This window comes from Tamandua tetradactyla, chromosome 25 (assembly GCF_023851605.1).
Source record: "Tamandua tetradactyla isolate mTamTet1 chromosome 25, mTamTet1.pri, whole genome shotgun sequence".
Classification (NCBI taxonomy): domain Eukaryota; kingdom Metazoa; phylum Chordata; class Mammalia; order Pilosa; family Myrmecophagidae; genus Tamandua; species Tamandua tetradactyla.
This window is the reverse complement of record NC_135351.1, coordinates 16,686,830-16,701,767: the sequence shown is the minus strand read 5'-3', so window position 1 is coordinate 16,701,767 and position 14,938 is coordinate 16,686,830. Positions and strand designations below refer to the sequence as shown.

At 41.9% G+C, this 14,938-nt stretch overlaps 1 protein-coding gene across 3 annotated transcripts in view; it reads right to left on the bottom strand.

The window, feature by feature from the left end:
- Positions 1-687: 687 nt before the first annotated feature.
- Positions 688-14,938, bottom strand: part of SIRT5 (sirtuin 5) — a 49,034-nt gene continuing 34,783 nt past the window's right edge. For all 3 annotated transcript variants that reach the window (XM_077143779.1, XM_077143778.1, XM_077143781.1), the window contains exons 3-9: positions 13,277-13,410; positions 9,951-10,176; positions 8,552-8,639; positions 7,861-7,914; positions 6,389-6,512; positions 4,265-4,380; positions 688-1,652 (exon numbers count right to left, since the gene is read on the bottom strand). In XM_077143779.1, coding sequence (XP_076999894.1) covers positions 1,577-1,652; positions 4,265-4,380; positions 6,389-6,512; positions 7,861-7,914; positions 8,552-8,639; positions 9,951-10,176; positions 13,277-13,410 — 818 coding nt within the window. In that variant the 3' untranslated portion in view covers positions 688-1,576. The remainder of the gene's footprint in view (positions 1,653-4,264; positions 4,381-6,388; positions 6,513-7,860; positions 7,915-8,551; positions 8,640-9,950; positions 10,177-13,276; positions 13,411-14,938) is intronic.

The following is a 14,938-nucleotide window of genomic DNA, read 5'->3' as shown; positions in this document are numbered from 1 at the left end:
TTCCCCCCATAAAGGGCCTTTGGAGTTTCTTAAGTTATGACTTGTTAATGCAGTACAAAATTTCACATGACTTCCTTGGCACTTATTTCTACAAGATTCAAAGGTGTAATGCTGAATGCAATTCTGCAAGGGGCTGGGGAATGTGGCCTAGGTGTATGACCACAGAGAAAGCCACCACCCAAAGATAACAGGGCCTTGTTCTTCATGAAAAGTCACTCCTCCAGCCGGACCTCTGAGGCCTGCCAGACAGTGGGAGTCCAAGGCCCCCAGGTGCAGCATTACATGCTGGGGGCTGAGGAGAAGGCTGGATTCTTTAAAAAGTAGACCTTGAGGTAGGAGGAGCAAAATTGTGTAAAATCCCAGGGGAAAATCTCCCTTCAGAGTTCAGTGGCAGACCCCACAAGAACTCCACACTTCTGCATTTACAAACATTAAGAAATCGAGTCAGCCCCTCACCTCTCTCTTTCCTCCCTAGCTAAGAAGCCCAGAGCTAAACTTTGGACAGCTGTTGTTCATTTTTGGGGTCCATACATCTGCATCCTTCTTTTTGCCTCATTCTGATTTTCTACTTTGTTTCTGCTTTTCATTCCTTGCATGTGTTCTTGTTCAAAGCTATCCCACATCCACCGAGGTAAGGCAGTCTCACAAGGAAAACACTGAAAAGAAATCCCCCAAAAAAGATATCTCTTGGGGGTAACATGCTTTATATAATCAATTACCAGCTATAGAGAGTGACTTTTCACAAAACTCGTGCAAAAATCAGAACTAACAAATACCAAGATTTTACCCCTCTATTTTTATCTTTGCCCTAACAGTACACATCCCAAACAGCAAAAATAGGATTGGAATAAATTCCATTTTTTTAGACATCGTAATCATATACTCCCCTGCCTCTCCCACAACCAACCAAACATGTCAGAGGTAGCTTATGTTTCAGTTCAAACAAAGTGGCATGCATTACACTTCACAGTTCTGACTTCTTCTAAACATTTTGGCTCTCGTTATTTCTAAGCCCCTGTCTTAAGTTTGTCAGAGCTGCTATCACAAATACCACACACAGGGTTCTTAGTAGGAGTTACTGGCTCACGGGTTCAGAAGCCAGAAGTCCTGAAATCGAGGTGTCAGCAAGACCATGCTTGCTCCCCAAAGCCTGCAGCACTCCCGAGACGGCTGGGTGGCAATCCTTGGAGGGCATCGACTTTCCCGTCACATGGCAATGTCCTCATCTTTCCTTTCCAAGTTTGGTTTACTGCCATCTTCTTCCTTGGCCTCCTTTTAAGATTTCCAGTATTCCGGATTAAAACCCATCTCAGTTCAACTCACCACACCTTCACTAAAAAATAACATCTTCAAAAGGTCCGATTTACAATGGGTTCACACCCACAAGAGCGCGGATTAAGATTACGAACATGTCTAAACTGGGGTACATAATTCAGCCTGCATCACTTATTAACAGGTTGGGGATGAGACTATTTTTAGAACTTTCAGTATTCAGTTTACCATCCACAAGACTGTTTCTTCCCTGTTTGTGGCCTATTATTTAGATGTACTATAATTTATTCTTTTCCCACAACAATTAAGAAACACTTTCTGTTTCGTGGCGGGCCAGGGCTTCTGGGAGAGTCGTACCACAGGGCCCCTGGAAATGAAACCTGAAATGAAAGGAACAAATACAGCAGTTATGAACCCGAGGTAGGTGCTGATCCACGAGTAGCTTGTCAAATTGATAACAGTTTCTAGCAGGTGTGTAGGCTGTTTGTGAGAACAGGGACATCACAGGTTTTCACGACGATATAAAACTAATTTATTTGTAGAAGCAGGAGCAGCTAAAGCAGATCTGTGGTTTTAGGAGGGTCAACTTCTGTAATATGTGTTATATGCCACAAATCTCTTAACTTGCAAGAAAAGCTACCGATTTCAATTAATTTCCTATCACATAGGGACATATTCACCATCTGCAAAGGGCACCTAACCTCAGAGGCAGAGCCCAGCTCTATGGTCAGAAATCAACTGACCGTAAATGCAAGGAGCTGTTTCTAGACTCTAAGTTCTATTCTACTCATCTGCATGTCTACCCTTATGCCTGTACCACACTGTCTTAATTACTGTAGCTTTGTGTTAAGTTTTGAAATCAGGAAGTGTGAGTTCTCCAACTTTTATCTTTCTGTTTTGGCTATTCTGGGTCTCTTGCATTTGCAGATGAATTTTAGGATCAGCATGTCGATTCTTACAAAAAAAAAAAAAAAGCCAGTTGGGATTATGATAGGGACTGGATTGAGTCTGGACATTGCTTTGGGAAGTACAGCCATCTTAATAATATTAAGTCTACTGATCCATGAACATGGAATGTCTTTCCATTTATTTAGGTCTCCTTTAATTTCTCTCAATGATGTTTTGTAGTTTCAGAGTACACATTTAGCACAGCAGGCCATTTTTGTAAAATGATATCTTCCTAGTTGCTACTAAATACACACAAAAGAAAATATATGAACAAGAACACAGACTGTAGCTAATTAAAGCAACCCATGGAATGACCAGATCAAAGTCAGTTAACTCATCTTCATTAAAGCTTGTGGCACTTTTTTTTCCAACCCAATGAAGACTTAAAAGCAGCATTTCTGCACCAACACCCAATCAGAACCATTCCAGCCAATCCTAAAGAACACCTAGGGCAATATATAAGATTCCACAAGGGTTCCATGCACTAGAGTAACTTTCCAGAAACCCACAACCTCCAGATGGGTCCCTGGTCCAGATAAGTCTTGAAACCTAGCCCAGCCTCTCCAGAACATCAGATAGTTCCATCTCCCTACCCCATATTAGTGACAGACCTTTCCAATGTCAAAAATTTAGAAGTACCATAGCTCAAACACCCCTAAAGAGAGGAGTGGAAAGATCAAAGGTGATGGTGGAGTTATACAGAGAAGATAGGATATAACAAATGAATATGAATGTTGAATCATTAAATTGCTATCTCTTTTAGTCTCCAGTATTTTAGAGCAGCTAGAAGTAAAAACCTAAGATTGTGGAATTGTAACCCATGTCAAACTCTGAAACATGTTATACAACTAATTGTGGTGCTGTGCTTGGAAATTTATAGCTTTTTTGTATATATTTTATTTTTCACACAAAAAAGGAGGAAAAAAAGTCAATTGTAATGATAAAAAAATATTTAAGCCCTCTAGCCTCCTATCTTCTGGAGCAGCTAGAAGGAAAAATCTGAGAGGATCGTATGGTAGCCCATGACAAACTCTGGGATCTGTCCTGTAACCACTTGTTGAAGAGTGCTTTGAAAACTACTACTTTTTTATTTCTTTGCTTGTGTATATATGTTATAGTATACAATTGAAAAAATTAAAAATAAATAAATAAAAATCATGTCTAGAACAACAACAACAACAAAAAGCAGCATTTCTGATCCTGGCTGCACATTAGAATCACCTAGGAAAATTATAGAAGTCTTGAAGTCCAGGCTGCGCCTCAGACCAATTACATCAGAATCTCATGAGGTGGGACCCAGCCATCATTTTCTTTTTAAAAATATACAACCAAGGTTCAAAAATCATTATTTTATTTATGAGATGTTTTGGTGAAGTTATATTATTTATTTTTATTCATTAGTAATTTATACTACCTTATTTCAGAAATTAGGGAGACTTGCAAGAATATATATATATAAGTGGGGACAAAAAAAAGCAGGGTGAAATAAGAAAGCAAAACAAATGGGAAGCTATAATGTGGAGTCTGGAATGTGACTAAAATATATATACTATGATAATCTGAATTTTCTTCAGTTGGATCACAAATTTGGGAGACAGACTCAATATCATAATAAGGCCACAAGTACAGCATTTTTTGCCAATCAGACCAAAGGTAGCCTCACAAGGAGAACAGAAAGCCGTGAGTCCCGAATGGCTGTCTCCCAGGCTAACCTGCCAAGTACTGGGCTTACCTACATGTACATGCCATGAATAAAACTCGTTTGAAAATACAAAAATGAAAGGAAGATATAAAGATTCAAAGATTTTTTCAAATGTGAACCAAAGCAAAGCCCAATGGCAAGCCAATGTGAAAAAGACACAGCTACCTCAGTCTCTAGTTAGGATATTTTGTTTTCCATAAACATAACTATAGACCAAATAAAAAACAAACCATGTGTGTCTCCTTCTCTTTACACAAGTGAGAACTATAGTAAAATCTACTTAGATGACTACATCTAAACCTGCTCAATACCTCCAACCTCCCACATGGGTCAGCCTTGTACCTGAAGCTGTTTGTGGCTGGTGTGGTTTCCATGTTAAACTCGGCCACTGGCACCCCCCTGGCAGACACCTGGGGGGCAAACATGGCGGCAGGATAAACCACAGAGGAGGTTCCCACCTACAAAGCAAACAAATGGGAATGGGCAACTGACCGCATGATTGGGAAAAGAAACACTTTGTCAGAAACCGTTACACAGGGTTTTCAGGTAGGCGTGTGAGTGCAGGTGTGAGGGCGGCCAAGCTGCATAACCCACAGGGAACAACCAGAGCGTGTCCTGGGGCAGTGCGAAGTGAGGGGGCACCCTTTTGGCTGTTCACTAGAATTCGGAAGATCGCAAGATATAAACGGGAGCTACGCAAATGAAGAGAGAGGCAAAGAAAATGCTCCATAAAAATGTTGTGGGGAGTAGTTTTGGTTTGGTTTCTGCTGTTTAAAGTCATGCAAATAATCCATGCTCATTCTTTTTTAAGTTAGGAAATACAAAGCAAAAGCATATACATATCTTTCATAATCCTACTGACCCCAAGATAACTTGTAAATATTTTGGTATATATCCTTTTGGGGTTTTCTTCTATGAATATATGTTTTAAAACATAAAGACCAAAACAAATTTTGTAAACCAGCTTTTTTCATTTAATCTATCACGAAACTATTACTCAGCACTGGGTAAAGCAGGGCACTCGGGAAACACTGGCTGAATGAATGCACACCCACAGCAGGTGTTTCTGCTTTCAAAGACATGTTAAAGAAATTTTGAAATATGCATAACCCTTTGTCCAATTAATTCCTCTTCTGAGACATTTATCCTAAAGAAATAACCTAAAAAGTCCGCTAAGATTTGGATATATTGACATGGAAGATTCTAAAGTGAATTTCTACATGAAAAAGCAGTTTCAAAGAGGAATATATGGTGATATGAACCCGTTTTTTAATTTTAATCAATATGTGCACATCTGCATAAGAAACAGTCTAAACCAGGGGTGGGCAAACATTTTCTGCAAAGGGCCAGAGAGTAAACACTTTAGACTTTTCAGGCCACATAGTCTCTGCAGCAACTACCTACTTCTTCTGTTGCAGCTCAAAAGCAGCTGTAGACAACTATAAAAGAAGGGTATGGCCGTGTGCCAATAAAATTCCACATCAGGTAGTGGGCAGGAATTGGCCCCCAGGCCACAGTCTGCTCACCCCTCCTGTAGAAGAAAACACACTAAAATGCTAACCAGGGGCTATATCTGGGTGGTAGAATTATGGGTGACTACTTATTTTTTTTCTTTATAATTTCATTCATTTTTAAAATTTTCTCAATTAATAATTTTAATGAGTATTATCTTTAAAAATCAGAACCAATAACAGGTTGTTTTAATTTGGGAGGCTTTGCAAAACCCAAGAAAATAGTACCTGGTCTTGTATAGTGTGCTACTTTGAAACTGTTGTGTATACCCAGAAAAGTCATTTTCTTTAATCCTCATTCAATATTGCTGGGTGGGATCTTTTTTTATTGTTTCCATGGAGATGTGACCCACCTAATTGTGTGTGTTAACTTCTAATTAGGTGGTTTCCATGGAGAGGTGACTCCACCCATTCAAGGTGGGGTTGCTTACTGGAGCCCCTTAAGAGGGAACCATTTTGGAAAATGCTCAGTGCCAACAGAGCCCACACAGCCAGAGACCTGTGGAGATGCAGAAGGAAAACGCCCCCAGGGAAGCCTTATAAAATGAGGTGAGAAAGCTAGCAGATGTCACCATGTACCTTCCCAGTTGAGAGAGAAATCCCGAACTTCATCAGGCTTTTTTTGTAGTTAAAGTATTTTTCTTTGGATGCCTTAATTTGGACATTTTCATGGCCTTAAAACTGTAAACTTGCAATTTAATAAATTCTTTTTTACAGCTGTTCTGTTTCTGGTATATTGTATCCTAACAGCTTACAAACTAAAATACATAGTTTCATATTTTAAGATCAATTCTCAATTATCAGGTCCAGTTTTTCTCCAGAACATCACAAAACCTCCCGACACACATCATAAAGGAAAGGAAGGAGGCTGGGAGGGCAAACAGATTACAAAAGACACCATCCCCATCCTCGGAGGCCCAGAAAATCGCCAGGAATTGGGAAGGGCGTGACGTACCACTAGACATAAGTCACAGAGGGCAAGCTCTCCGTCAACCTTCTCCAGGATGGCGGGATCCAAGTTTTCTCCAAACCACACGACATGTGGCCGCAGCAGGGCCCCACACCCTGCCTCTTCACACCTGCAGGAATGGATGGCATCAACCCAACCCCACGCCCTGAGGAAGGTGGGAGCTACCCCAAATTCCCTCTGTCCAGAGAACTCACCTCTGGCCTGTCTTCCCCCAACCACTTCCCCCTCAGCCCACAGGAACTTGCCCTGGATATGAAGTACAACTTCAGGTGTCCTCATCAAGTTTTTATTCTGTCTACACGCTCTACATCAATTTGCCCACATATGTGTTTTGGCCAAGCTTGATATTCCCTTTCTAAACCGCTCTCTCTTTCCCACTGACACGATACTCACTGGCACCACTGAGCTCCATTATCCAGACACAGAAGAAATTATGTGCTTCTACTTGCCTCCAACACCCCAACAGCACTCTAACTTCATCAATGACCACCCTTCATTTTCTGTCAGATCTTCTTTTTCCTACTGGGTCCGTCTGTAGTGTCAATTACTAAAAATCTTCTCGCATCTTTCGCTCCTTTCTAATTCTAGGTCACCTTACCTAAAGCTTTCTAAAATAATCTGTCCCAAGCACGAAATCCATCATATAATCTCCTACTCAGGACCTCTCACAACTTCTTGTTTGTTCAGACTAAAACTTTAGAAATTAGTAATGAAAATCCTTATTTAAAAAATGAGTGTTTCCAAATTTATTTGAGCATGTAACATCTTTTCTTCGGATAATACTTATCAAACTCACACGGCTCTATGAAATATCTTTAGAAGCACTATTTTTTTTTTGGCATGGGCAGGCACTGGGAATCGAATCCGGGTCTCTGGCATGGCAGGTGAGAACTCTGCCACTGGGCCACTGTGGCCCACCCTAGAAGCACCATTTGAATGTCTGGTTTTGAAAAATCTTTCTAGGGTTTCTTCCTCTTTTTTTTTTTTTTTTTTAAATCTAGTAAAAAAATTGTATTGGGTCCTGTAGTTTTAACTTTGCAAGCTGTTTTACTGCCTTTACAACCCTGCATCAATAAAACAATGACGATGATGACGGTGGCGACAGTGACAATGGTAGCTAACTTTTGACCAGGTGCAGGTGGACAGCCTTTATGCTTTATAGATGCTGGGTAACCACCTGCAGCATAACAACTTCAGAAACTTTCCAGACCTCGAATCACCCCATCACAACACAAAGCAAAAAGGGACTGGAGAAAAACAGCCATCGGAGGCCAGGGCTGCTTGGTTGCTTGTCCTTTGTGGGCCCTGGCCTCACAGGTCAGGGCTGGTGGCTCCATTTGTGCATTTGATTTAAAAGGCCTCTGACCAACTAATCGTTTAGGCTTTGATTCTTAATTTTCCTTTTTTTGCCATTTGGAACATCAAATACAGATCAAAGTTGTTTTTTTTTTACCCACCGGGGAAGTTTTTCAACTGGGATTCTAGCATCTTGGGTTTCAGGGTCTGGAGCACTGAAGGAAATAATAGGAGAAAAAAAAAGAGTATCATTTGTATAAACAAAGAACAGAGAAATAAAAAAGCAGCAGCAAGGTTTGAGAGGACTGACCATTTTGAAAGAAGTTCTACTATGGGTAAAATGCTATGAAACAGCAATGGGCACTACTAAGAAATCTTTCGTGAAAGAGTCAACTGATGCTCAAACTTCATTGTTGTCTTATTTTAAAAAATTGCCCCAGCAACCCCAACCGTCCGCAACCACCACCCAGATGAGTCTCAGCAGACATCAATATCAATGCAAGACCCTCCACCAGCAAAAGGACTACGACCCACTGAAGACTGAGATGATGGTTAGCATTTTTCCACAATTAAGGATTTTTAAGTTATGTACTTCTTTTTCTTTTAGATATAATGCTATGACACATTTAGTAGGCCACAGTATAGTGTAAAAATAACTTTTATATGCACTGGGAAACCAGATATTTGCTTATTGTGGTGGTCTGGAACCAGTATCTCCGAGGTGTGCCTGGTTCTGTATCTAGTCTTATTTGTCATAAATGTTCACTGGAAACAAATTTTCAATTTCCTCACATTTATGTTTATCTTAAAGGAGAAAATACCATACAGTTCTTCTGCAGTGTTGTATATTACCCTTTTCCTGATAAAGCTGGACAAATTGGACTCTTGTAATTCTCAGTCACATTTCCACAAGATGTGCATTGAGTTTTAAATAAGCTACCTGAAAAACACAAGGTGAGCAAGGCCAGGGTTTAGTATAATCAAGAGTGATCATCTCCACATCTAAAAGGGTGCAAAATCATTTAATTTTTATACACCATTTTAGCAAATACACCTACCCTAGATAACATGAGAAATATAAAGGCACGAGGCACCACTCAACAAGCCAGGAGCACAAGCCCTCCAGGAGTATAGTCTAGAGGGGAGAGAGACTGAGGAATAACCATGTGACTTGGGTGCTTTCAAATTCCCTTGGGCCCATGTTTAGGTGGAGCTGAAATGGGCACGAGGGTCGGGGAATCTTAGTCTACAGCTAAGAGCACAATGTACTGACTGTGTGATGGATAAAGGTGCAATAGCTTGGGATGGGTTTATACACTCTTAATTTTGATTTAATAAATCTTGAGTCTTTTATATAAAAGCAGCTCAGCAAATAAATGTCTAATAAATGAGAAAAAAACTTATACTGGCAACCACTTACTGAGCTACAGCAGTAACAGTGACCACAATTATTTAAAAAATATTTACCACATGCCCAGTCTGTATACCATAATGGATATACATATTCTTTATTTCTGTCCAGAATTCCTTCTTTGGGGAACCACCCCTCCTCCATCCCACAGTGGATGGAGCTGTCAGTCACAGCCCAGACACAAGGATGGGCACATGTTCCAGACCGGGCTGATCACAGTACCCCAGGCTCTGGCAGGAGTGTTTGGTCAAAAGGATGGGCATGGGACCTGAGCAAGGCCATCTGGAGGCTCGCTGTCATAAGAGGTACTTAAACTACAGTAATCCTGGAGCTCCCAGAAGCTACTTCTCTGCTCATGGAGAAAGACCACATGCAGAAGGAGGAGAGAGGCCAACCCGAAGAGGAAGGCAAAGTGGAGAAGGAGAGAGAAAGGCAGAGAGGGCAAGAAAGGGAGCATACTAATGGCATCAACTCCACTGTAGCGCCCCTTGGTTTTGTGAGTCACTGGGAAGGCTGTAAAACTGCAATGGGTCTGGGTGAGAACCTGCATTTCTAGCAAGCTTCAAGGGGTGCTGGTGCTGGGGGCTCACTGCCCACACTGAGTAGCAGGGATGTAGAAAATGAGTAGTGACTGATGAGAGTGGGCCAAGATGCTGCTCTCATCACCTGAAGCCACTGTTCAAGGGTCACTTGGCACCAATGAAGCATCACAAGCATCCTAGGGGAAGGGACAGATGCCTGGGAAACAGGGAGTCAAGGAGTCAGGTGTCAGGCTGAAATGGCAAGACGTATGTATTAAAATCTGGTTCCCCTGCCCATGTGAGGCCGAGGGGCCCTCACCGTGGATTTCCAGAAGGTTCTTGGTGCCAGCCTTGCGGTGCAGCTCGTCGATGTTCTGTGTGACAATCACAACCCTTCGGCCCTGCTCACGCAGCCGGGCCTCACACTGGGCGATGGCGAGGTGCCCGGGGTTCGGCTCCTTGCTCTGCATGAGCTCCCGCCGGTAGTGGTAAAACTCCCACACGCGGGACGGGTCTCGGGCAAAGGCCTGTGGGGTAGCCAAGTCCTGCAGCGGGAGAGGACGGAGGTCAGGGCGGGGGGAATAAAGAGCTCAGAGGGGCAGCGGGGTGTGAAGGTGGAGACGCCAGCCAAGTGTGGGAAACACCTGCAGACCCTGTCTTCTAAAACAGCAGCAGGCAGCTTTCGGAGGTACAGCTCGGAACACGGGTCTGTCTGTTTCAGGTTCAGGCCAGGTTGTCCCTGGGCAGAGCAGGTCCTGGGGAGCAGCCTCTGTGCGTGTAACTCCTAGTCCTAGGACCAACCTGGGACTTTGGAAAAATCAGCTTTAATTTCTCTAATTTTAAGGTAGGGATATTGTCACCTGTTCCACTGACCCCTCACTTAAGTTATGAACATCAAGTAGAGTGATATTGGGAAAGTATTTTGGGTTGAATCTACTTCTTCACAGAGCCTCAAAATAAATGAAGTCAATCTCATTTTGAGGTATTTTCAAGGAAGAAAGTGCAATGCAAAATCCCCAATTGAGGTATGCAGGCCATGGTTGATAAACTGTTTTAACTTTTTAAACATTTTTTTGTTGTAAAATACAACATATATACTAAGAGAAGAACGAAAAAGCAATGATTTGCAAAGTACACTTCAACAAGTGGTTACAGAATAGATTTCAGATTTTGTTACAGGTTACCATTTGACTATTTCAGATTTTTTCTTCTAGCTGCTCCAAAACACTGGAGGCTAGAAGCAATATTTTTTTCTTCCTTTTTGTGAAAAGATAACATATATACAAAAAAGCAATAAATTCCAAAGCACAGCACAACAATTGGTTGTAGAACACATTTCAGAGTTTCATAAGGGTTACAATTCCACAATTTTAGGTTATTACTTCTAGTTGCTCTAAGGTACTGGAGACTAAAAGAAAAGAAATATCAATATAATGATTCAGCAATCATACTCATTTGTTAAACCTGACCTTCTCAGTATAACTCCACCATCACCTTTGGTCTTTCTATCCCACTCTTTAAAGGTATTTGGGCTATGGCCATTCTAACTTTTTCATATTGGAAGGATCTGTCAGCAATATGGGGTAGGGGGATGGAACTAGCTGATGTTCTGCAGGGGTTGGCCCCTCTGCATTTTAGGACTTGCCTGGTCCAGGGACCCATTTGGAGGTTGTAGGTTTCTGGAATGTTACCCTAGAGTATGGGACCTTTGTAGAACTTTATATATCGCCCTAGGTGTTCTTTAGGGTTGGCTGGAATGGTTTTGGTTGGGGTTTAGCAAGTTATGGTAGGTAGCAATGTGAGAAATTCTGGTTTAATAACTATATATATATACACACACACACACACACATACATACACAAAAACCCCGTACATATATATTCTGGAATGTAGTACACAGGAGGAGTCCTCTAAGGAGCAGAGCGGGGGTGGCTGCGGCTGGCAGGGAAAAGGCACAGGGACTGTGAGCAATGCCCGAAACGTTCCACCCGTGAGCGAGGTGGTGTCACGTGGGTCACACAGCTGTCAAAACTCAAATGAATACACAAACGCATTTTGCGTCAATTCCACCTCAATGTTGATTTTAAAAAGAAGTATGGTTTCTCTATCACGTTTCCCACATTGAACATCTATGTGTTTTCCCTGATGGAAAAGGGCCCCCTCCTCCCTGGCTGTAATGTCAGCCTTCATGTTGTGAGTGGCTTGCGTGTGCTGTGGATTACTGCCGTCAGCCCTGCCCTTCCACTCCCGCATGTCCTCCACCTGGGACACAAGGAGCCTGAAGCAGATCAGTGGTGGCACATGAATCTGTAATATGGGTACATGTGGGTATACATGGGCTGGTTTGTGTCCCTGGAATGTGGCTGGAGTCAAATACATCCTGCCGACGTCTCTGCTTCCCCACAGCCTCTGAGCAGCTCTCACACTGAGACCGTGTCCTCCTCTAGAGCATCTCTTGCTACCCTCGGGAGCTCCCGTCCCTGTTGCTGCTTCTAATTCGGGGGCTTCTCTCTGCCGGCTCCTCTCTCTCTCCTGCTGGGCCCCAAAGGCCCTCTGCGCCATCTCCTCCTCCTCCTCTCTTTTAACTTGAAGGTGCTGAACCCAAACCTTACCCGGAGGCCGGCCAAGAGGTGACACAGTGCTCCCAACATTCGCCAGCCTGAGACACTTGAAAGGGGAGGGAAAGGGGCAGGTTCATGAACTCTTCGCTCAACAAGAAATAACCTACTAAATTTGGAAGTCATGTATTGAAGTAATTATTTATGATCTCCTTCATTCAATCAACAAAAATGTATTAAGCACCGGCCATGTGCCAGTGACTGTTCTGGGAGCTGGAAATAGAGGAGTGAATAAACAGACAAAAATCTCTGGCCTCTAAAACTCTAGTGTTTGCCCAGACCAGGGGGAGAGGAGGGGCTGACGGGACAGGGCCATGAGGGCACATCCTAGGGGAAGAGAAATGCTCTCTGGCAGGTTTCTGGAGATACCTACACAACTGTATACACCCATCAAAACTCACTGAGTTGCAGACTTAAAATTGGTGACTCTTACTGTGTATAAAATATACCTCAACAAAAATTAGATTTAGGGTAGGTCATGGTGGCTCAGTGGCAGAATTCTCACCTGCCATGCCAGAGACCCAGGTTCAATTCCCAGTGCCTGCCCATGCCAAAAAAAAAAAAATCAAATTTAAAAAAGATCCAAGCCTTCAGAGAATTTACATTCCAAGGCCATCATTTACATTTTTGGACATCAAGCCCTAAGGTTTCAGCAATTCCACTTCAGTTTTTACATGAAAAGATCGTAGAAACTTTAAAAATGTATAGTAGTTAATTTCATTGTCTTTAGAGCAGATATGAATTATGCTAACCAAGATTTTCTCATTCTACATTAATGCAATTACTAGAAGAAATCTGATGCCTGAAGAAATGTAATCTACACATATCTAGAAGGTAGGGAAAGGGCCTGCTTGCCTACAGTTTATGTCTTAATCACAGGGAACTTTATCTATGTTGATGCCAAAATGAACAAGATAAAAGGTTAATTTCAAAATGTCTCCCTCTAGACATCAGTATAAACTCTGGTTTCAGTTGTGCTCTGGTTTCATTCAGATGAGGCTTTTAGTCTTCCGGAAACATGACTAACCTGAGCTTGCCACTTCCTCCAATATCCTCCGGCTCCCCTGAAGGTCGGAACCCCGCTCTCAGCACTAACGCCAGCCCCTGTGATGATGACAATGTGCTTTGCTTTTGCAAACACCTTCCGAAAATCCGCCATACCTAAACGAGAGAATAAAATCTCTATCAATCCAGTGTACCATTGGACATTTACATCTCATACTGATTTCCTATATTTTGAAACTTGACCTTACATGAAATTATACTTTAAGATACCTAAATAAAAATCATCCCCATAGGCCATTGTTTTGGCTTGTTAATGCCACCAGAATGCAATAGGCCAGCGATGGAACAATTTTTTTTTTAATTTATTTATTAATTAAAAAAAATTTTAGCAAACGAAATAAAACATTAACACAGATAATCAGCAATTCACAATATCATCACTTAGCTGCATATTCATCATTTCTTAGAACATTTGCATCCATTCAGAAAAAGAAATAAAAAGACAAACGAAAACAGAAAAAAAAAAATTATACCTACCATACCCCTTATCCCTCACTTTCACTGATCACTAGCATTTCAAACTAAATTTATTTTAACATTTGTTCCCCTTATTACTTATTTTTATTCCACATGTTCTACTCGTCTGTTGACTAGGTTTATAAAAGGAGCATCAGACACAAGGTTTTCACAACCACACAGTCATATTGTGAAAGCTATATCATTATACAATCATCATCAAGAAACATGGCTACTGGAACACAGCTCTACATTTTCAGGCAGTTCCTTCCAGCCTCTCCCTTACAACTTGAATAACAAGGTGATATCTACTCAATGTGTAAGAATAACCTCCAGGATAACCTCTCGACTCTGTTTGGAATCGCTCAGCCATTGACACTTTGTCTCATTTCACTCTTCCCCCTTTTGGTCGAGAAGGTTTTCTCAATCCCTTGATGCTGAGTCTCGGCTCATTCTAGGATTTCTGTCCCACGTTGCCAGGAAGGTCCACACCCCTGGGAGTCATGTCCCACATAGACAGGGGGAGGGTGGTGAGTTTGCTTGTTGTGTTGGCTGGAGAGAGGCCACATCTGAGCAACAAAAGAGGCTCTTGGGGGTGACTCTTAAGCCTAAATTTTAAGTAGACTTGACCTATCGTTTTTGGGGTTAAGTTTCATATGAACAAACCCAAGACTGGGAGTTCAGCCTATAGCTTTGGTTGTCCACACTGCTTGTGAGAATATCAAGAATTCAACTTGGGGAAGCTGAATTTCTCCCCGTTCTTACCATTCCCCTAAGGGGGCTTTGCAAATACTTTTTCAATCACTTTTTTTTTTTTTTAAGGGAATTTAATAAGTTATAAGTTCACAGTTCTAAGGCCATTAAAATGTCCTAAGTGGAGGTGCAAGGGTAGTTCAGCAGTAGACTTCTAGCCTGCCATGCAGGAGACCTGGGTTTGATTCCCCACCTGTGTGCTTCCCAAAATCAAAAAAAAAAAAAATTAAATAAATAGTGCTGCATGGGACAGCCACATGGAAAAAGAATGAAATATGACCCCCTACCACACAGCATACAAAAAAAAGTCTTAATTTAGGCATCCAGGGAAAGATACCTGGACTCAAGAAAGGCCAAGGGTCTAGAACACCTCTGACAGCCAGGAAGGCACGTGGCTGGTGTCTGCTGGTCTTTT